Source organism: Callithrix jacchus, chromosome 2 (genome assembly GCF_049354715.1).
Source record: "Callithrix jacchus isolate 240 chromosome 2, calJac240_pri, whole genome shotgun sequence".
Taxonomy (NCBI): Eukaryota; Metazoa; Chordata; class Mammalia; order Primates; family Cebidae; genus Callithrix; species Callithrix jacchus.
In genome coordinates, this window is record NC_133503.1 from 64,161,826 (window position 1) to 64,184,137 (window position 22,312).

The 22,312-nt window shown below is 38.2% G+C and overlaps 1 protein-coding gene across 24 annotated transcripts in view; it reads right to left on the reverse strand.

The window, feature by feature from the left end:
- FBXW11 (F-box and WD repeat domain containing 11) overlaps positions 1 to 22,312 on the reverse strand; it is a 140,840-nt gene that overhangs the window by 20,820 nt on the left and 97,708 nt on the right. For all 24 annotated transcript variants that reach the window (XM_008990915.4, XM_003732297.5, XM_078364550.1 and 21 more), the window contains 3 exons: positions 19,848 to 20,034; positions 18,864 to 18,954; positions 11,377 to 11,514 (listed from right to left, as the gene is read on the reverse strand). In XM_008990915.4, the coding sequence (XP_008989163.1) occupies positions 11,377 to 11,514; positions 18,864 to 18,954; positions 19,848 to 20,034 (416 nt within the window). The remainder of the gene's footprint in view (positions 1 to 11,376; positions 11,515 to 18,863; positions 18,955 to 19,847; positions 20,035 to 22,312) is intronic.

The following is a 22,312-nucleotide window of genomic DNA, read 5'->3' on the forward strand; positions in this document are numbered from 1 at the left end:
ATCAATTTCATTGATCTCTGCCCTAATTTTCATTAACCCTTTTCTTCTGCTTACTATGGATATAATCTGCTCTTTTTCTAGTTTTCTAAGGTAGAAGCTTAGATGAATGATTTTAGTCTTTCTTCTTTTCTAATATATGCACTCAAAATTGCAAAATTCTCTCTAAGCTTTCACTGTATTTCACAGATTTTGATAACTTGGGTTTTCATTTTCATTTAGTTACACCCACACACATGCACATGCACATGCACACACACACAGGGAGGGAGGGAAGAAGAGAGAGTCTAACACTGTCATTCAGGCTGAAATACAGTGATGCAATCACAGCTTACTGCAGCCTTGAACCTCCTGGGCTCAAGTGATCCTCCTACCTCAGCCTCTTGAGTAGCTAAGACTACAGACACATGCCACAATGTCCAGCTAATTTTTTTTTTTTTTTTTAAGAGACAGGTATCCCTATGTTGCCCAGGTTGGTCTCAAACTTCTGGGCTCAAGTGATCCTCCCACCTCAGCCTCCCAAAGGGCAGGGGTTACAGACGTGAGCCACTGTGCCCAGCCTCAAAATACTTTAAAAATTTTTCCTGAAATTTCTTCTTTGTTTATGTGTCATTTAGAATTACGTTACTTAATCTTAAAGTTTTTAGACACTTTTCCAGCTTCTTTTTGTTACTGATTTCTAGTTTAAGTCCACTGTGGTATGAGATTGGTCACTGTATTAGTTTTCTAGCCTTTTATTTTTTTATTGACTTTTAAAATTTATTTTTTTTTTTACTTCTCCATAAGTTATTGGGGTACAGGTGATATTTGTTTACAGGAGTAAGTACTTTAGTGGTGATTTGTGAGATTGTGGTACACCCATCACTCGGGTGGGTACTGTACTGTACTGTATTTGCAGTCTTCTATACTTTACCCCCTCCCACTCTTCCCCCTAAGTCCCCAAAAGTCCACTGCAACTTTTTTTTTTTTTTTTTTTTTTGCAATGTTGTTTCGCTCTTGTTACCCAGGCTGGAGTGCAATGGTGCAATCTTGGCTCACCGCAACCTCCGCCTCCTGGGTTCAAGCAATTCTCCTGCCTCAGCCTCCCGAGTCGCTGGGACTACAGGTGCGTGCCACCATGCCCAGCTAATTTTTGTATTTTTTAGTAGAGACAGTGTTTTACCTTGTTGACCAGAATGGTCTCGATCTCTTGAGCTTCTGATCCACCCGCCTTGGCCTCCCAAAGTGCTGGGATTATAGGCGTGAGCCACTGCGCCCGGCCCAGTGCATCATTCTTACGCATTTGTGTCTTCATAGCTTAGCTCCCACACATCAGTGAGAACATATGATGTTTGGTTTTCCATTCCTGAGTTACTTCACTTAGAATAATAGTCTCCGAGGCGGGTGGATCACAAGGTCAAGAGATTGAGACCATCCTGGTCAACATGGTGAAACCCCGTCTCTACTAAAAATACAAAAAATTAGCTGGGCACGGTGGCGCGTGCCTGTAATCCCAGCTACTCGGGAAGCTGAGGCAGGAGAATTGCCTGAACCCACGAGGCGGAGGTTGCGGTGAGCCGAGATCACGCCATTGCACTCCAGCCTGGGTAACAAGAGTGAAACTCCGTCTCCAAAAAAAAAAAAAAAAAAAGAATAATAGTCTCCAATCTCATCCAGGTCACTGTAAATGCTGTTAATCATTCCTTTATATGGTTGCATAATATTCTATCTCGTGTGTGTGTGTGTGTGTGTGTGTGTGTGTGTGTGTGTGTGTCTATCACAGTTTCTTTAACTAATCGTCGATTGAAGGGCATTTGGGTTGGTTCCACAACTTCACAATTATGAAACTGTGCTGCTGCTGTAAACATGCATGTCCAAGAATCTTTTTTGAATAATAACTTCTTTTCCTCTGGGTAGACACCCAGTGGGATTTCTGGATCAAACAGTAGTTCTACTTTTCATTCTTTAAGAAATCTCCACTCTGTTTTCCATAGCTAGTTTACATTCCCACCAGCAGTGTAGAAGTGTTCCCTGTTCACCACATCCATGCCAGCATCTACTGTTTTTAGATTATGGCCATTCTTGCAGGAGTGAGGTGGTATCACATTGTGGTTTTGATTTGCAATTCTCTGATATTTCTTTCATGTTTGTTGAGCATTTTTTTCATATGTTGCACATTTTTTCATAAGTTTGATGGCTATTTGAATATCTTCTTTTGAGAATTGTCTATTGATGTCCTTAGCCCACTTTTTGATGGGATTGTTTACTTACTGATTTGCTTGAGTTCACTGTAGATTCTGGATATTAGTCCTTTATCAGATGTATAGATTGTGAAGATTTCCTCCCACTATATGGGTTGTCTGTTTACTCTGCTGACTGTTCCTTTCGCTGTGCAAAAGCTCTTTAGTTTAATTGGGTACCAGCTATTTCTCTTGTTTCTATTGCATTTGCTTTTGGGTTCTTGTTCATGAAATCCTTGCCTGAACCAATGGTTAGAAAGGTTTTGCCAATGTTACCTTCTAGATTTTTTACAGTTTCAAGTCTTAAGTCCTTAATCCATATTGAGTTGATTTTTATATAAAGTTAGAGATGAGGATCCAGTTTCACCATCCTGTATGTGGCTTGCCAATTATCCCAGCACCATTTGTCGAAAAGGATGTCCTTTCCCCATTTTGTGATTTTGTTTGCTTTGTTGAAGATCAGTATCAGTTGCCTCTAAGTATTTGGGTTTATTACTGGGTTCTCTATTCTGTTCCATTGGTCTATATGCCTATTTTTGTGCCAGTACAATGCTGCTTAAGTGTGATACCTCCAGATTTGTTCTTTCTGCTTAGTCTTGCTTTGGCTACATGGGCTCTTTTTTGGTTCCATGTGAATTTTAGAATTGTTTTTCCTAATTCTTGAAGAATGATGGTGGTATTTTGATGGGGATTGCACTGAATTTGTAGATTGCTTTTGGCATATGGTCATTTTCCCAATATTGATTCTACCATCCATGAGCATGGGATGTGTTTCCATTCGTTCGTGTCATCTATGATTTCTTTCAGCAGTGTTTCATAGTTTTCCTTGAAGAGATCTTTCAACGCCCTGGTTAGGTATATTCCTTTTTATTTTTTTGCAGCTATTATAAAAGGGGTTGAGTTCTTGATTTAATTTCCTGCTTGGTCACTGTTGGTGTACAGAAGAGCCACTGATTTCTATACATTAATCTTTTATCTGAAAAATTTGCTAAATTCTTTTTTCAGTTCTAGGAGCCTTCTGGAGGAGTCCTTAGGGTTTTCAAGGTAAACATATCATCAGCAAACAGTGACAGTTTGACTTTCTCTTCACTGATTTGGATGCCCTTTGATTCCTTCTCTTGTCTGATTGCTCCGGCTAGGACTTCCAGTACTATGTTGAAGAGGAGTGGTGAAAGTTGGCATCCTTGTCTTGTTCCATTTCTCAGAGGCAATGCTTTCAACTTTCCCCCATTGAGTATTATGTTGGTTGTAGGCTTTTATTACATTAAGGTATGTCTCTTATAGGCCAATTTTGCTGCGAGTTTTAATCAGAAAGGGGTGCTGGATTTTGTCGAATGCTTTTTTCTTCATCTACTGAAATGATCATTAATTCTGTTTATGTGGTGTATCACATTTATTGACTTACATATGTTAAACCATCTCTGCACCCCTGGTATGAAACCTACTTGATCATGGTGGATTATCTTTTTGATACATTGTTGGATTTGGTTAGCAAGTATTTTCTTAAGGATTTTAGCATCTATGTTCATTGAGGATACTGGTCTGTAGTTTTCTTTTTTGGTTATGTCCTTTCCTGATTTTGGTATTAGGGTAATGCTGTTTCATAGAATGAATTAGAGAGGGTTCCTTCTTTTTCTATCTTTTGGAATAGTATCAAAAGGATTGGAACCAATTCTTTGAACATCTGAAATTAATATACCTACTCCTGCTCTCTTTTCATGAAGTATCAGCATGGTGTATCGTTCTCCATTCACTTACATAATCTCTATGTGTCTTTATACTTAAAATGAGTTTCTTGTAGACAACCATAGTTGGGTCTTGCTTTTTGATCCCCTCTGACAATGTCTTTTAATTGGTACACTTAGGCCACTGGCATTCAAAGTGATCGTAAATATAGTTAGATCAGTATCTATCATATTTGTTACTGTTTTCTATTTGTTGCCCTTGTTCTTAGTTCCTATTTCTGTCTTTTACTCTTTTTCTGTCTTTTCTGGTTTTAATTGAGCTTTTAAAATGATTTTATTTTCTCTTTCTTAGCATCTGTTATACTTTTTTTTAATGTGATCACCCTAGAGTTTGCAATGTACATTTGCAACTAATCAAAGTCCACTTCCAAATAATTGTACACTACTTCACAGATAGTGTATCTTATAATACTAAAAATAATCTTAACCCCTCCCTACTTCCATCAAATCACTGCCATCAGTTCCTTCACTTTTGAAGAATAACTAGGTGAATTGCCTCTCTCAAATTTTTAAATATTTCACTCTACTCTCTTCTGCTTACATGATTTCTAAGGAGAAATCAGATGTAATTCTTATCTTTGATCCTCTTATCAGTTTTTTTTTTTCCTTCTGACTTTCGGGATTTTTCCTTTATCTTTGTTTTTCTGTAGTTTGAAAATGATATGCCTACATACTGGTTTTGGGGGGTTTTTTTGTTTGTTTGTTTGTTTTTTGGCATTTACTCGGACTGGTGTGCTCTGAGCATCTGGCTCTGCAGTTGTTTGGTATCTGACATCAGATACCAATTTGGGAAGATTCTCAGTTACTACTGTTTCAGATATTTCTTGTCTTATCTCTCCTTCTGGTACTCCAATTAAGTGTGTGTTATATCCTTTATAGGTGTCTCATAATTCTTGTGTATTTTGGGGGTTTTTTTCTTCTAGTCTTTTTTGTTTGCTTTTCAATTTTAGAGATTTCTATTGAGCTATCCTCAACCTCAGGGTGAGCCTATCAAAAGTAGTCTTCATTTCTGTTACAGTGTTTTTATCTCTGGCATTTCTTTTTGGTTCTTTCTTAGAATTTCTATCACTCCACTTTCATTGCCCATCTGTTTTTGCATGCTGTCAACTTTATCCCTTAAAACCCTTAGCATATTAATCGAAGTTCTTTTAAACTCTTAGTTTGATAACAACAACAGCCCTGTCATATCTTATCCGAGTCTGGTTCTGACACTTCCTCTCTTCACGCTGTGTTGGGTGTGTGTGTTTTGTCTTTTACTATGCCTTGTAACTTTTTTCCTGATAGGCAGTCATGAAGTACCGGACAAAAGAAAATGCTATACACAGGCCTTCAAAAGAAGAGAAGTGTTCTATAGTTCCATGACTAGATCTCTTCAGTCTTTTAGTGAGCCTCTGCCTCGACTTTACAAGTACTTCTCAGTTCTCCCTCACCCCTTGAGGTGGGACCAAATGGATGAAGGGGCTGGATTGTGTATTTCCCTTCCCTAGGTCAGTTAGGTTCTATAAAATCTCAGCACTTTAGGCTCTGGCTAAGCAGTTTCTACTAAAGGTAGACTTTGTTAAGATATACAGAATACTCTGGTATAGTTAAAAAGGTTTCTTTTGGGAGGCCATGGCAGGCGGATCACAAGGTCTAGAGATTTAGACCAATCCTGGCCAACATGGTGAAACCTCATCTCTACTAAAAATACAAAAATTAGCCGGACATGGTGGCACACACTTGTAGTTCCAGCTACTCAGGAGGCTGAGGCAGGATAATCACTGGAACCTGGGAGATAGAGGTTACAGTGAGCTGAGATCACACCACTGCACTCCAGCCTGGCCAACAGGGCGAGACTCCAACTCAAAAAAAAAAAAAGATTTCTTTTCCCTTCCCCCTGCTGGAAGCTCAAGATTTTTCTGTGATAATCACTGTGGGAACCTGGTAGAGCTCTTGGCACAAAAGTGTGGTGGGGATCCCCGATGACTGGGTCCTCCTCAGTTTTTATTTCTCAGACTTGCCTCACACTAAGCTTCCAGCAGTATTTCAATTACAGTTCAGGTTACCCTACCCAGGCACTGGTTTTCCCAGCTGTTTCTGCTCCAGTGAGTTATGATTCTCTGTATCTGTCTATCTCTCCAATTTGTGGGGCAGCAGCTTCTCCTGTGACCTCTAGATTCTCTTATGAATCTAAGTAGAACGGTTCATTTTTCAGTTTGTTCAGATTTTTACTTGTCAGGACAAGAAGCAACTTCTTATATACCAAACCCGCTCCCTTCTTTTAATCTTTCCAGTGTTTCCAAGTTATCAATACTGTTCATATCTAATGAGAGATGGGAATTAATTTGTTCAAAGATTGAACTATTAAAAACAGACGCGGGGGACCTATTTCTTGACATGTACAACAATCCCATCATAATTTGCAGTGTTCCTACAGTTTACTGTAAGTGATCAAGATTTTATAAATGCTGTAGACATTGAAGTATAATGTCCTTCTATGACAGCAAAGCTTGCTTTTCACTTCTGACCTAACGTAACCTGGGTTATTTTTAAAGTGATTAGTGATCGAAGATTGTTGCAGAGCACAATAAAAAAGGTTTCTAACCACTGGCCCAGATAATCTCCTTAAAGTGTACTTCTGCTCTACTATTCTATGTCTTCTAAGTCAAATGGGTGTGCCTCATGCCTCAATAAAGAGAATTCTTTAGAAAACACATCTAGTGTAAATGAATTACAAGCCCACAGCCAGAGAATGCTTTGGCAAGGTTGATATAAACCATTCTTATCAACTCCTTAAAGAAAAACCACCAGGATTAAATAGTAGCATATGTCACATTTTCTAGAGTATGGTGGCCACAGGTTAGGGCTATCAAGTATACATAAAAATAAGGTTCTGTGGTCCAAGAATGGTGGCTCACACCTGTAATATCAGCAGTACAGGAAGCCAAGGCAGGCTGATCACTTGAGGTCAAGTGTTTGAGACCAGCCTTGCCAAGATAGTAAAACCTTGTCTCTACTAAAAATTCAAAAAAATTAGAAGCATAGTGGTGGGCACCTGTAGTCCCAGCTACTCAGGAGTCCGAGGCAGAAGAACTGCTCTCTTGAACCCGGGAGGTGGAGGTTGCAGTGAGCTGGGATCACACCACTACACTCCAGTCTGAGTGACAGAGCAAGACTCAGTCTCCCAAAAAAAATTAAATAAAATAAAATAATAAAATTATGTGGTCAAATAAGTTTTGGAACTTGGGAAACAGTGTCTCTATTGTAGGCCTTCTCAAAGCCTTCATATACTACTGTATCCTGTGAATTTCTAACCTGAAGATACACTGTGTAATGTTATCTAAACTTCTTTGGAGAGCATTATTCTCTGTCTAGACTGCCTGCTAACATCCTCTAGATTCACCAGAACAGTTTCTTATATTCTATAATTCAGAGTGTCTTTTGCCCTAGGTAGCTAAAATTACTAAAATTCCACTATTTCACTTTTTAAAAAACAAAAAATAAAAAGTTATTTACAAAAAGCAAAAAAACATTTTACCCAAAGTAGAACAATAACAGAAAACAGGGCCAAGATAGAGAAAGCCCGCTACAATCTATCTCTCTCCAGTTGACTCCTGATAAAAACTAGTTGAGAACTCTGAAAAGTAAGGGGAGAGAGGCACTAAAAGGTAGATGTGGCAATGGGTTAAACTCGGAAGAAACAATCTGCATGGGAGTGAATTTACCATTATTTTTGTTTGTTGTTTTCTCTTTTCCTTTTTTTTTTTTTATTAAATTGAGACAGTCTTGCTCTGAAATGCAGTGGTGGGATCCCTGGTCACTGCAACCTCTGCTTCCTGGGTTCAAGCGATTCTCCTGCCTCAGCCTCCTGAGCAGCTGGGATCACAGGGGCCCACCTCCACACCCAGCTAATTTTTTGTATTTTATGTAAAGATGGGTTTTCGCCATGTTGGCCAGGCTAGTCTTGAACTCCAGACCTCAAGTGATCCACCTGCCATGGCCTGCCAAAGAGCTGATATTACAGGCATGAGTCACCACACCCAGTTTTCCCCTTTCTTCCTGTTGTGGCTTTTGCTCAAAGGCAGGCCCTGACCGGGAAGCTCTACAGTGAAATAGCAATACATGGAGCTAAAATTCTGAAAGAAATCCCCCTTTCTAGGCAGACGGGCTAGAAAAAGATCTCTGGGGCTTTCTTTTCTCTCTTTTCTCACAGGGCTCATGCCCCAGTCATGGAGACACACTGCAGAACAGTGGAAAATATAACAAAAATCCAAGAGTGACCCAACTTTTCTGGCCAGAGGAAAGGGGGAAAAAAATGTCCTTATGAGCTGAAGAGACTTAGGGAAATCCAAGAGAAAAGAGCTGGAAATAAAAGAACCCAAACAACACATGACTTGGGCTTACCCTTGAAATGCACTTGCACAGAAGAGACCAAACCAGCACAGCAAACGCTGTCTAAATGAGCTGACATTTAAAGCACTGCTGAAGCCTCAGACTAACCTCTGAGTAGTGAAAGCCCATGACAGACCCAAAGTGGCTTGGCAAAGGTTTTGAACAGTGGAAAAGAGATTCGAACCATACCCCCAGCCTCTCTGATGAAGTCAAGACAGGACTTGTGTTCTGAACCCTAAGTTGACTATCTGGTTAAAAACACACTTACCCAAAATACATTCTCCAGAGGACCGTAACAGGACCCACAGTCTTTACAACATAATATCCACAATGCCCAAAATACTAAATTACCTGGCATACAAAAACCAAGAAAAGGATCAATTCTCAGGGACTAGACAATCAACCACTCCATGTCAAGCTGAAGATTACCCAGATGCTGACATGTTTAAAGACGTTAGGCAACTAACTATACTCCATTGGATAAAGATAGACATGCTTTAGGTAAATGAAAAACAGAGTAATTCTCAGCAGAGAAACAGAAACTATAAAATATCATACCTGAAATAAAAAATGACTTGATGGCAGCGGGGTGAGTAACAGGAGAATAGAGATGAAGAGATGAAAAATTCAGTCAACTTGAGGATAGGCCAATAGAAATTATCCAGAAAAGAAAGGAACAAAAACTGAAAACAATATGGAAGAATATCAAAAGATCTAATATTTATGTGATTAGAGTCTCAGAACAAAAGAAGAAATTGATACAGAAAAAATATTTTTAAAAATAATGGCTGAAGACTTCTGAAATGTAATGAATAAAAGAAGTAAATTTACAGATTCAAGACACTCCGGTGAAAGGATTTTTAGATGTAACATGGAAAGCATGATCCATAAAAGAAAAAAATGATAAGTTGGACTTCATCAAAATTAAAATCTTCAGCCAGGCACAGTGGCTCACGCCTATAATCCCAGCACTTTGGAAGGCTGAGGCAGGCAGATCACCTGAGGCCAGGAGTTCAAGACCATCCTGGCCAACATGGTGAAACCCTGTCTCTACTAAATAAAAAAATTAGCTGGACGTGATAGTACATGCCCGTAGTACCAGCTACGTGGGAAGCTGAGGCACAAGAATCACTTGAACCTCCAAGGTGGGGGTTACAGTGAGCCGAGATTGTGCCACTGCACTCCAGCCTGGGTGACAGAATGAGACTCCATCTCTTAAAAAAAAAAAAAAAAAAAAAACACACACCAAAACCAAACAACAAAAAAATTAAATTCTTTTGCGCCGTTAAAGAGATCATTAAGAAAATCAAAAGATAACTCACTAATTGGGAAAAATATCTGCAAAACATATCTGACGAGGGACTTGTATCTAGACTACATAAAGAACTCTGAAAATTATAAAAAAAGAACTCATTTTGAAAATGAGTAAAAGATCTGAAAAGAAACTTCACCAAAGAATATAGAGATGGCAAGTAAGCACATAAAAAGATGCTTACTATCATCACTGGGGAAATGTGAATTTAAAGCAAAATGATGTATGTCCACACACCTATTAGAATGGCTAATATCGCCAGGCACAGTGGCTCACACGTGTAATCCCAGCACTTTGGGAGGCAGAGACGGGAGAACCACATACATGGTCAGGAGTTCAAGATCAGCCTGACCAACATGGTGAAGCCCCATCTCTATTTTAAAAAAAAAAAAAGACTAATATCAAAAAAACCTGAGACTATCAAGGACTGGCAAGAATGCAGAACAAAAGCAACTCTCAGGCTGGGCACAGTGGCTCACGCCTGTAACCCCAACACTTTGGGAGGCCGAGGCGGGCACATTACTTGAGGTCAGGAGTTCAAGGCCAGCCTGGCCAACATGGAAAAACACCATCTCTACTAAAAATATAACCATTAGCTGGGCATGGTGGGATGTGCTTACAGTCCCAGCTACTCAGGAGGCTGAGGTAGGAAGCCAAGAGAATCACTCAAACCCAGCAGCCAAGATCACAACACCACTGTACTCCAGCCTGGGTGATACAACAAGATTCCGTCTCAAAATAAAACAGCAACAACAAAGCAAAACTCTCATCACTGTTGATAGGAGTGTGAAATGGCAGAGGAACTCTGGAAAACAGCTGGGCAGTTTCTTAGCAGGTGAAACATATGCTTACCGTATGAGCCAGCAACTCACTCCTCAGTTTTCACCCAATGAACTAAAACCTGATGTTCCCCAAAAAACCTACAGGTATATATTTATGATAGCTTTAATCATAATTGTGAGAAACTAGAAACAACACAAACGTCCTTCAACAGGTGAATGGGTAAGTACAGGAAAGAGAAAGAAAAGCCCAGGAAAAGAAAGGGGCAGGACAAAGGAACTGGGGGAATGAGAGGGTCGCTCCGTATCTTGATTGTTGTAACAGTTATACACTTCTGTGTGTTTATCAAAATTCACAGAATTATACAACAGAAGAGCAAACTTCCCTGTTTCTGAGTTAAAATATTTTCTACAAAATTTAAAAAGCTCAATGTTTTCTTAAATATGAGGACATAAGCTACAAACAATGTAAAATAAAATCAAATCAGATCAGCCATCAAACAGATTAAACATGGAGAAATAATCCAGTCTATCTACTATTGAAAACTGAATGAAAACAATGTAAGTTGCTCTATTACCCTATGGTATTACTCTCTAAGTCCTTCTCAGAAACTATAAAAGGTAACAGCTTTGGTTTAAAAACTAGCAATACTCTTACCAGCTGGCAAAGTAATCAAGAGCCCTGTAATACTGGGATATTTTCTATTTACACCTAATATGGAATATACAGGGTGAATGTGCTTAGAGAAGAATAAGAAGTGAGACAATCCAGGGTCCTGTACTAGTTACGAGGAAATGCTCTGGCTCTAGTTCTTTAGAACTACGCTGAGAGCTGCCAGGATTGAGTGGAAGAGATAAAAACCAATCTCAAGTAAATGGAAAGATTGTCACATCTAGTGTCTAACACATAACCACGATTCTAAAAATAACACATACAAAATTCAGTCATTCACCTTAATAGAATTATCTCGTAGGCCACTGATAATTTTTTCATCATCGTACTGTAAACAGTAGACACCTTTACTATTTTCAGAGCGGCACTGAATCCTCTGCAAGTTGTGTCGTCCACACCGCCAATTAGATTCTATAGTCTAGGGAAAAAGGAGGCAAGAGATGAGTTTTTGTGAATCAACTTATTCTACTAGGTTTCAGACTTTGGCGTTGCTTCCAGAAACAGCATACCACCGATACCCCAATCTTGGTTTGTATAACTGTCTGTGGATAGGAATTATGCTCTTTTCCAAGTAAGACATTAACCCAACAATGTTTTTTCTTAAACTTTCCCTGCCCATTTGGCAACTGTCATAAGATTTCCAATGAGTTTTGGACTGGGCTTGAAAAAACTGGCCTAGACAGAATTCAGTATGTTTAAAGAATGCCATTTGCACCCAAAATATGCAAATAAATAATAACTCATTGGGTCGCTCCCTAATCCCAATTAAAATACCATCATTAAGCATACGTTGACAATCTATGCATCCAAACAAAGCATTGTCTTGATCAATGAGAAAAGATAATGAGTAACTACTATAAGCCAACTAAATAGGAAAAATTTTATTTGCTATCATTTTTAACCTCCTTAATGTTTCTGTAATATCTCATTTTGGCCCTGGATTCTTGTTCCTCTTATCTTTCATTCAACATTTGCTGAGATGTTTATATATTCCAGGTACGGTGCTGGGAATTAAGGATAAAAAGAACAACAGGAGGCATACTGCATTCAGGGAGGCAGCACTCCAATACCTAGGCCCATAGTGTCTGGATCTAAACAGACACTGAACTAAGTTTATTTGGTTAAATGATCTACACAATAACCTTGGAAGGAAGCTCTTAGTATTTCCTTTGTACAACAAGAAAACAGAGTTCAATTTGCCTGCAGCCACAAAATCAGTAATCAGACCAGCTGGAAATCACACTCAGTTCTGACTTTGAGCCCATGCTTTTGCTGCTAACATTCAATACCTACAAAGCAAGATGGGCCTGCCTCTTGAGGCAGTGCACACAGAACATAAAAAGATCAGCAACAATTCCAGATAAAATATAAGTGCCAAATGAGTGATAAGAATTCTAAGTGCTGCAGGGCTTAAGGGAGATAATGAGCTCTATAGCCTGAGACCACTGGGCCAAGTTTACTGAAGAAGTAGGTCATGCCCAGAGCACCAGAAGACCTAACCTCTGGTAGTAGACATGAGTGATTTTTAAGGCTCAAAAGATAAAATGTCACTACTAAGAGTAACCAAAGTCTGAATTCCTGATCCCTGAAATTAGGGGACAACAGGGACTGCAATAACCTATTACACTTCAGTTCAGGATACAATTTCTCTCTGAGTAGCTAATTATCTCTATGGTCTAATTATTTGCTTTGTTGAAGAAAGGAGATATTCACAATAGGTAATAGGTATTTAATTACTGGCTCTGCTGACAGCTAACAAATTGTATTTCTTTTTATTTTGAAGACAGTATGCCTCTGTGCACTCTAAAATGTTAAAATTTACTGAAAGCTATATGCCAGGCACTATGTTTTCCTAACACTATGCCACTCACTTTATATGTTTTGTAGCTAATTTAATCATAACTCAGGCAAGAATCATTGTTTGAATTTTACAGAAAAGGAAATGGAGGGTTGGAGATACCGACACTCATATACTTAAAAAGGGAGTATTTCCATCATTTGTGGCCCCAATGCTTAAGAACAGTCCTGGAAATATAGTATCTTCCCTCAAGGAACTCCCATACACATCCATAGGGGAAGGTTGGCATATTTCTAACACTCAGGAGATGCAAGGAGGTGCTATGGAGATGCCTATAAAGGGGAAATACTCATCTGTCCATCTGCCAGTAAGTCAGAACTTCCTAGCCTGGGTCATTGTCTCTAATGACCTGGTAAAGTGTTGGATAAATAAAAGGCATATTTCAAAACCAACAAATAACTAACCCAACCCACTTCTGCTACCTCTATCAAGGTAGACAACAGATCTACCTGGATAAGCAACTTTTTAAAAAGAGGTCTAGAATACAGGCATTTCTTAAGCAGAACTCAATGCTTGGAATTATTTAAAGAAACAATATATTTTTAGATAGTGACTGAGCCATCTCAACATGCTAAGCATTCCAGGAAAATACTGACTTAGGAGGCAGATGTACTGCTAACAAGCCTAACTTGTGGCCAGTGACTCTTAGTGAATTTATGACTTCATGTGAACCCAAAGTATTACAGTGATGAATTCAGAGCATGTCTTTACATATATATCAGGTGTTATTTTTAAAATTCATATAGCCAGTCTTAGGTTTAAGAGGTATATAATTGCTTTTAAAAAGGTCACTGAATCCGTAAGCAGCTTTGTTACGCTCTATATTTCAATTACTAGAAAAAGCACATTTATTATCACATGGGAGTTTGAGGGGGAAACAATTATTTTAATTTAAAAGAGGGGGTGGGGGGAATCCCTATACCAAAAAGAAGTTCCTACATGCTCTCCCACTACTATAAAATGTTTCCTAGAAGTGGGTGATGTGGCTACAATCTTTAACTGTATACCCAAAACCCAGAAGATACAGCACAGAAGACTACACAGAGGAGCCAGGGTCAGTCTACATACTCAGCCTGTGATACATCAGTCCGCTGAAATGTCTGGACAGAGGATGACAACATTAAAGGCTGGGCTATATCCCCATCCCCAGCCCTCAAATAAGAGCTAGGGAAGAGGACCTCTCAAAAGCTCTGCTAGATACCAGACTTTTATTCTAAGTTGAACGGCAGTTAGCAAATGGCTTAGCTTCTCAATACTTATAAAAAGCCTACTTTTCTCAAATAAGTTTCTGCATTTTAAAACAAATAGTTTGTCAGCCAATTCTTAATGTGTCATTTTAGAAAGTCCTCACCTAGGACTGTTTTAAAAATCATTAGTTTCCTGAATCCCAAAGTATAGCTTGTTTTGAAAAGCCATGAAACAGACATGGAGCCAGATGAGGGAGATGACCGCTCTGCTGTGCACCAACCCTGGGTAGTTCCTCTTCTCAATTCCCAAGGCTACCTGCACAAGAAAGCAGCACTTCCTGTCAACTATACTGACCTAAAAAACTATGCCATGATGTCTGATGACCTTGACTCTTACTTGAATGCTTATAAGCCAGGGTTTTTTTTTGTTTGTTTTTGTTTTTAAAGAAAAACTAGATCTTTAAAACTGGCAGGTAGCCCTCTGTAGTAAAAAATACCTAGGTCAAATAGCAACTTTGGCAAAGGCCTTTCACTCTCTGTAAAGATGGGAATGGTAGTATCTACTGCCTCAAAACCACTGTAAGGTTCAAATGAGATTATGTCTGTAAGCTCTCATTATAGTGCCAGCAAATGGTAGCAGTTATGTTCTTCTTCAGCTGTTGATAACACTAACCAAAAAATAAGAGTGAGGTGCAACAACAAATACATATATATTCTCACAAAGGTGCCAGATACTATTGCCTCAGTCTAGGCTGATACTTAATGCTAACATGCCTTAGCCTTCCCTCAACGTTCCCAGGAAGACAGGCTCAGCCTTCAAATGGAATCCAACTATTATCTTAATGTCAGTAGCAGGAATAGAGGTCATACACAGGTGCACCTCTTTAATTATGTGGATACCTATCATTTCACTTAGCCATCATGTGGTATGGCTACTGTAGAGGAATATTTCATGTTTTTTGAGAACTTGTAAAATCCCCTTACCCTGTGCAAATTTTCAAAATACTGGGAAAGTAGCCATGATACACAGAGTATACAGCGGCATTTAAATTGGCAATAGAGTGAAAACAGATGTCTGAGTATAGAGGAATAACATTATTTTTAGAAGCCTAAACACAACTGGGTGGGTGGGCAAGTTTTGACATTTTCTGGTCAGGACAATGTTAATATCAGGTTCGCAAACCACAAAAAAAGCTCCCTGCTTTCCCTGAATAAAATGTGGCTTATTAAAAGGTGTGATAAAACACACCATCATTTTCCCAGTGGTCTGTCCAAGAAGAGCACTTCAAAGGCTTTAATGCAATGAATGAAGAGAGGAAGAAGGTAGATTACTTGAAGGAATTTATCACTACTCAAATGGCAAAAGAGAAAAATCCAAGTTCAGAATACCAGAACTCTATGGCCATTATAACAACTCCCATCTCTCTATTAATGGACACCTGGGGACAAGCTAGAGTGAAAACAGCATGAGCTTTGGAGTAAAATCTCAGCTTTGACAATTTGAGGATTAAACTAAATCAGTTGCAGCAAAGTATCTAGCAGTCAGCCCACCATTAATGGTAACAATAATAATAATAACAACAACTAAGACTTTAGACAGCAAAGGATAATATGGCTGCTTCCTCTAGGAGTGGGCCTCAGGTTTTCTAGGAATTCCTTCTCAATTCGGAGACCCTCTAAACCCTCTCTATGTGTGGCAAGAACACCCAGGCGAGATGAACCTTTGCAGAAAGCTTATAATACATATTTATTCTCCCCAGACTCCATTTCTCACATCCTTATTTCCTGAATAACACGAGTTGGCTGCACTACGCCAGGTTCTCTATTTTTCCCTTAAAATTAATCCAATTTTTGGTGGGTCAATGTAGAAGGGCAGATTCAAAAGATGAACGCCTCCTATCTGCTCATCAGAGCCAAATCTGAGAATGTACAGATTACGGGAGCTGGCACGTAAGCCAAGCTGTCGAGGTGGAGGAAGAAGGAAAAAAAGAAAAAAAAAAAAGGTGTTGTGAACTGGCAACCTTGCAAAGTACAAGGGAAAAAAACATAAGAGACTCTGAAGCTATGTACAGGCAACTGGGGAGGGATGGGGGACATAAACAGCCACTTGACATTCCAAGTGCAATTTATCTTTCTGCAATGTGCTTAAAACCCTACTACTTTCCCATAACTGAACTAAAACAGGGCCCAGTAATCAGATCTTAATTCACACCCTTTTTTTAACAAACAGCCAAGGACACTGAATATTCACACAATTATAGAAAGATGTAAAGACCACCTTGAAATTCAGCGGGCATAAAAGATGCCTCTTTCTCCCATACTTCTTGAATTTTCCACTCTGAAAATGACAACTCTCAGCCTAGATAGAGCTAGAGAGACCTCAGTTAAAAATCCCATCCCATCTCTTCTACTTAATTACACAGCAAGTTCTAAAACTTTAAGTCTCAGTTTCCCCTTATTATAAAGATAATAACATGCACCTTGTTTTAAGAATAAAAAACAATAATCTATGTAAATCACCCAATATAGTTTGATACACTGCAAGGACTCGAAGTGGGTATTTGTAATTATTATAGTCTGCTTGTGAGGATTTCATACCAGCCATATGGACAGAGCCAAGCTCATTAGAGTCTCTCATTTGATCCATGGATCACTGAAAGAACTCTCTACATAGAACTCTCTATATTATTTATTCTGGACAGAATAAAACACACTCTCAAAACAGAAATAAAAAAATCTATTTTGATGTGGTGCCAGTGGTCTATTGTGAAAAACTCGTATTAAGGAGAGAAGGGTATATGGCTGATCACAGACTCAATTACCCAATAGCTGTGTGATCCTGACTAAACTGTTTAACCTTTTTAATCTTTTAAGATTTCCTCAAATTTAAATAAGTACTTGGCCTACCTTGCAGGTTTTGTCCAAAATGTTAAATGAGAAAATGCATTATAAAGTACTTAACAAAGTATCTGGCACAAGTAAATGCTATTAGTGGTACATTATTTTTATTATTATTACTAGCAGTGCATATACCAAAGTATAAACATCATCCCTTATATCAAGAGGTCCAGCCCACAAAAATCTGGAGAAGACTTTTGTGGCCAACCAGTGGGTTTTTCCAAACCACACTTTAAGAACCACTGGGTAGACCACCATGATGTAGAGGTTGTGTGTCACATACGGTTTTCCCCCAGAGCTGTTTCCCCTCACATCTGCCTCCTCTCCCACTTTACAATATCATTTCAGCCTGAGGAAATGATGATGGCAGGTGGTGTCACATACTGTCATGCCACAGAATATTGAATTCACACTGTCAATCAGAATAGCAGCCATGAGGATTCAATCAAATAATCTATGTTGCCGTATCTTCAACCTGATCAGAGTTCTTCCAGGGTTCCTGTTTGTTCATAATTAACTTAAAACATTATTCTTTTCAAAGAATTTCTTGATTAAATTATTCAAAGAAGTCTGCAGATAACTTTGTAGTTGCCCCTCATCAAGGGAAAAAGAAACAGAAGGTAATATAGTTTCTAAGACGTGTACATAAGCAATGCCTTAGAACAACTACCTTGGGGTAAGAGACAGCCCCATCTCCCCTACAACACACACACATCAACCTAAGATTAAAGTTAACACCAACTGTAGGGGCAACTTATTCTAAGTTTTGAATTGCAGATGGTCAATTACATCTTAAACTTTATGATTTATCTAGCAAAAGCTTTTATTTAACGTCCTTAAAGGGTTACTTTATAGATCATTTCAGAGAGCAGATTACTCAAGACAGTTTGTGTTTTAAATAATGATATTCTAGTCACATTCAGATTTACTATTAATGGAATGATTCCATTATTCACATCTGCCTGGAAGAGGGGAGGGGGTCCAAAAAAGCACATGTTTCTCTGTTAATGAATTCTGGCACAATTACTTTTATGTCTATCACCTGAGGGAGAGGATTACTTCACATTTGGGAAACCGAGTATAACTTTATGGGTGATATTGCATTGCCTAGCAAAGGCTAAACTTTTCTGCCAAGGAGGAAACAGTGAAGTAACCAAGACCTGCCAAGAACACATGTGAAAGAGTTAATGAGAAATGCCTGTGCATGTCTTTCCTGGTTCAAGGAAAAAGGCTAAATAGTAAAACTGAACTAATTAGAACACATGAACGGTATCAAACATCTCCAATGTTTCTCATCAAGTTTACAGAGTTTTACTGGTCTGGTGAAGTTACGCTCAAATCCAAAACAGTCCAGGAGCATAATTTGCCCTATAAAATCCATTTAACTATTGCTTAGAATGATATCTGAGTCATTTTTATGAAAAACTATGAGTAATGTACAGAGGAAATTCAATGTGCCGTCTCTAGTTCTCTAGAGATGGCTCAAAAATGTAAAAAGATGCTTACTTAAAAAAACAGGGCCTTGGATTTTGGAAAATTTATCAGATTAGAATAAAAAGATGATTTTAGATTAAGGTTTGAGTTAACTGGCAGCCTTGCAGAAGCATTTCATGTTTAGAAAAGTTAGACATTCTTTGCAAAAGACATCATCTTCTCTGAAGAATAGCTGCAGATTATACATGGTGACACATTTACTTCAAAAGCTCAACTTTTAAAAAAAATTATTAGTTCTACGATTTTAGAACAAAAGAATACTCTAAGGCAACATAAAAAGTTGAGAACAAGACGCAAAGAGCCCATAAAACAGATAAATCATAAAGTTACCTCTATATCCTGGATAATCTTTGGGTATAATGACCTATAAAATGAATTTGGAGGGCCATCTGTGGGTCTGTTTTTAAACAGGTACTGATCCCTGGCAAATAAAAACAAACAGATGTTACATTTTTGCACATAAAAGGGTGAATTTTTTTTAAACATGGTGCTGACAAAGATTTATCTTTCATGTCTTTTAACTTGCATTAAGCTTTAACAGTTCGAAAGGGGGATTTCTGACAAATTTACATGTTAGAGACAAGTTTAGCTCAATTCACAGCTCTCTAACATAATCGTAGTCTTCTGTTTTCTCAGTACTAATACACAACAATCTAGCCTTTCATTCCATAGAGTTTAATAAAAAGCACTGATGTAGCTTTGTGAAAAATCTAACTTAGTACACATCAAACTTCTTCCCATAAGGAAAATACAGCTCTGACCCTCACTCATAAGGAAAATACAGCCCCATCTCTGCACCTCTGTCTCTAGCTCTCTCTTTCTCTGTGATAACTGGGCCATACAGCATAAAGCTAGCTATAAAGCTGCATCTGAGTTATGAGTTTTCTCCGAAAAATCCTATCACTGTTATTACTTCCTCAACTATAAGTAATAGCAAACAGCAAAATGGCACTACTTGACTTTTTCATATTTTTTTCATATCTATATTTTGATAATGGTATCATGACCTAGGAAAAATGTGAAGGAAAAAGCATAAATGCATAGTATCATGACCTAGGAAAAATGTGAAGGAAAAAGCATAAAAGCATAAATTTCCCATTCAAACTACATAGTACAGTTAATAAAGGAAATACACATTTCAGAAGGAGAAATTTTAATGACTTTAAATTTTTCTTCCAACTTCTGACCACTCATTCCCCCCGCCTTTTTAAAACTAGGCCAGCACACTTACAAGTATAATTGCCTTTTTGAGTAATCAAGCTGACTCTATGTCAATGAAATTTTTTCAAGGGAACAAGCAACCCAAGTACTTACCACCCTCTTCTTTCTGAAAGTCCTTTCCATAGGGGATCAGTGCGTACCATTCGTTCAATCAGCTTCTTCCAAAGCATTCCTTCTGAGATCACTCGCTGCCATTCTTTACATACCAGCTCTGCTGCACACAGAGACCTGGCATCCAGGTATGAAAGAATGTTTTCTGCTATGTGATCTAAGCCTTGCTCTACAAAACAGAAAAGGGTGTGAGGGAATGGGAATGGAGGAAAAGGTACCAGCCATCATTTCCTTAAAGATAAGAGGAATAAAGAAATCCTGAACCAGGTAAAATATTTTAGTAATAACAAAAGTTCTACAGATATTCAAATTCATGAGTACATAAACATATACACTTCTTTTTGGATCTGATTTTTATGATAAAACAATTGACAGCAACTCTTCTCTGCGTGTAAAAGCTGATCTTGGACAGCTATGTATTTGTGAAATATTATGATAAAAGACGTTTCATTTTATTTTATATAACTCTCACAGCACTTCTATAGGACAATGATGGCCCAAATTTTACAGAAGAAGCACAGAGAGATAAAGACCTCAAGATTATATACTACCTTGGCTTTACTACTGGTAAAACCAAGACTGGAACTCAGATTTCTTGCTTCAAAGTTTGTGTTCATTCCCATCTTATTCACTGTCTCTCATAACAAATCATATCCCCATTAATCCATACCCCCTGTGAATCCCTGGAAGCTCAGAAGACAAAAGTCAAAACACCAACTCATCTTGAAAAACGTATGAAAAGTTAAATGACAATCCAATAATTAAAGTCGATTGTGCTTTAATGTATTTTTGTCAATCTTTTCATCTACCTTTTGTGAATATCCATTTTCTGTTCCTAAACAGATGGGGAAAATCCTCAAAAGCAATAAACCCATGTCTACAAATCCTAGAATCTTAGAGGTTTTTGTAAGCACGTCTTCTGTAGTTACAAGAAATAAAGTTTATCCCCAGGCTTATTCTATGTAGGGACAAGAACACAGAACATATAGTCAGAAAATTGCCATCTCAAGTCCCAGGTTCACCACTTACTAGCTAGTTCTATGACATGAAACAAACACTGAAATATCCCCGTGCCTGGAATTTTTGTGCTCTAACATACAAAACAGTAATCACCAGTAACAACTGTCCTTTCTCACACTGTCAGAATCAAATTAAACAGTGTTATGAAAACATTTTATAGACAAGAAAGCACTCTACAAGGTTAATGTCTGTTCTTTTTTCTCAAAATAACTAGTAGTACTATAGTAGCACTAAACTCAGTATTGAAAGGCCTGATGTAGGTAAATTATTATCAAGCTTTCAGTTTCCTCATCTGTATAAGATTACGATAATAATCTCTACCTGATTCTAAAAATATCAAAATGAGATGATGCATTAAAAATGCTTTATTAACTTAAGTTTCTTCAACTCTAAGAATGACTATTATTACACTGGTATTATGATTTCCAAGTCCTTCACATACTAAAATTCTCTTACTCTGGACTAGATCGAAGACCAAAGCTATGGTCTGATAATAAAGACTATACTGGGACCACTGTCCGTTCCACATGTCATTTATATTACAGTTAATGTGGTCAAAGGCTGCACTGTCTTCATCTGACAGTCATATCAGAAGACACCTAAGACGTCAGTAAGTTAAGAATAAAATCCTAGGCCTCTATTACATCTATTAAAACAATTTCCCCTAATGCTTTATTTGTACAGCTAGTTGTAAAGCTGGGGGGGGCAGGCAGCTTTGTGGAGTTTATATTTATCCTTACTGTAATTCACCTTCAAAGCTTTGTCTGACCCATCCATTTCAGTCTCTAGAATTCTGGTTTTTGTCACATCCAGAAGAGTGGGTATTCCATACCAGACCTGCATGATGGGCTAAAGTACTAAGGCAAACATGTTAAAACGTATTGGTAAACACATTAAATGGGTCAGAACCAAGGACAGCACCCATGACACTAGCTATTAGTAGCTATTATTTTATAGTATTTCCCTCCAGGCTAACACTGATGCACTCATCAATATGCCCAGGACACCCACACTAAGCCACCAGTCTGTAGTCATCTGTATGTGCCCCTGCCCAGCCCACATCTCTCCATTCTGTCCTCGGGGGTATTTGGAAAAACCAACCTGTGATGATATTGCCATCTTTACATCATTCTTCAGACCCACTTACTAGCCTGGTAACTTTTATACAAAAAGAAAATAAAGTGAGTTTGTTATACCTGCTTTTCACGTTCCCATGCTGGGGTTTACTACATAAAGCTGTAATGCAATTTTTCACTTACATGTTGACGCTAGTTGCTCTGTATCCCTTTTAAACATATCTAGTTCACATTCATTATAGAAAAATTATAAAGTGTAGATGCACAAAATTTTTTAAGACTCTAAATCCCATTTCCCAGAGACGTGAACAACTTTTAACAGTCTTATACATCCTTCTAGGTTTACACAAC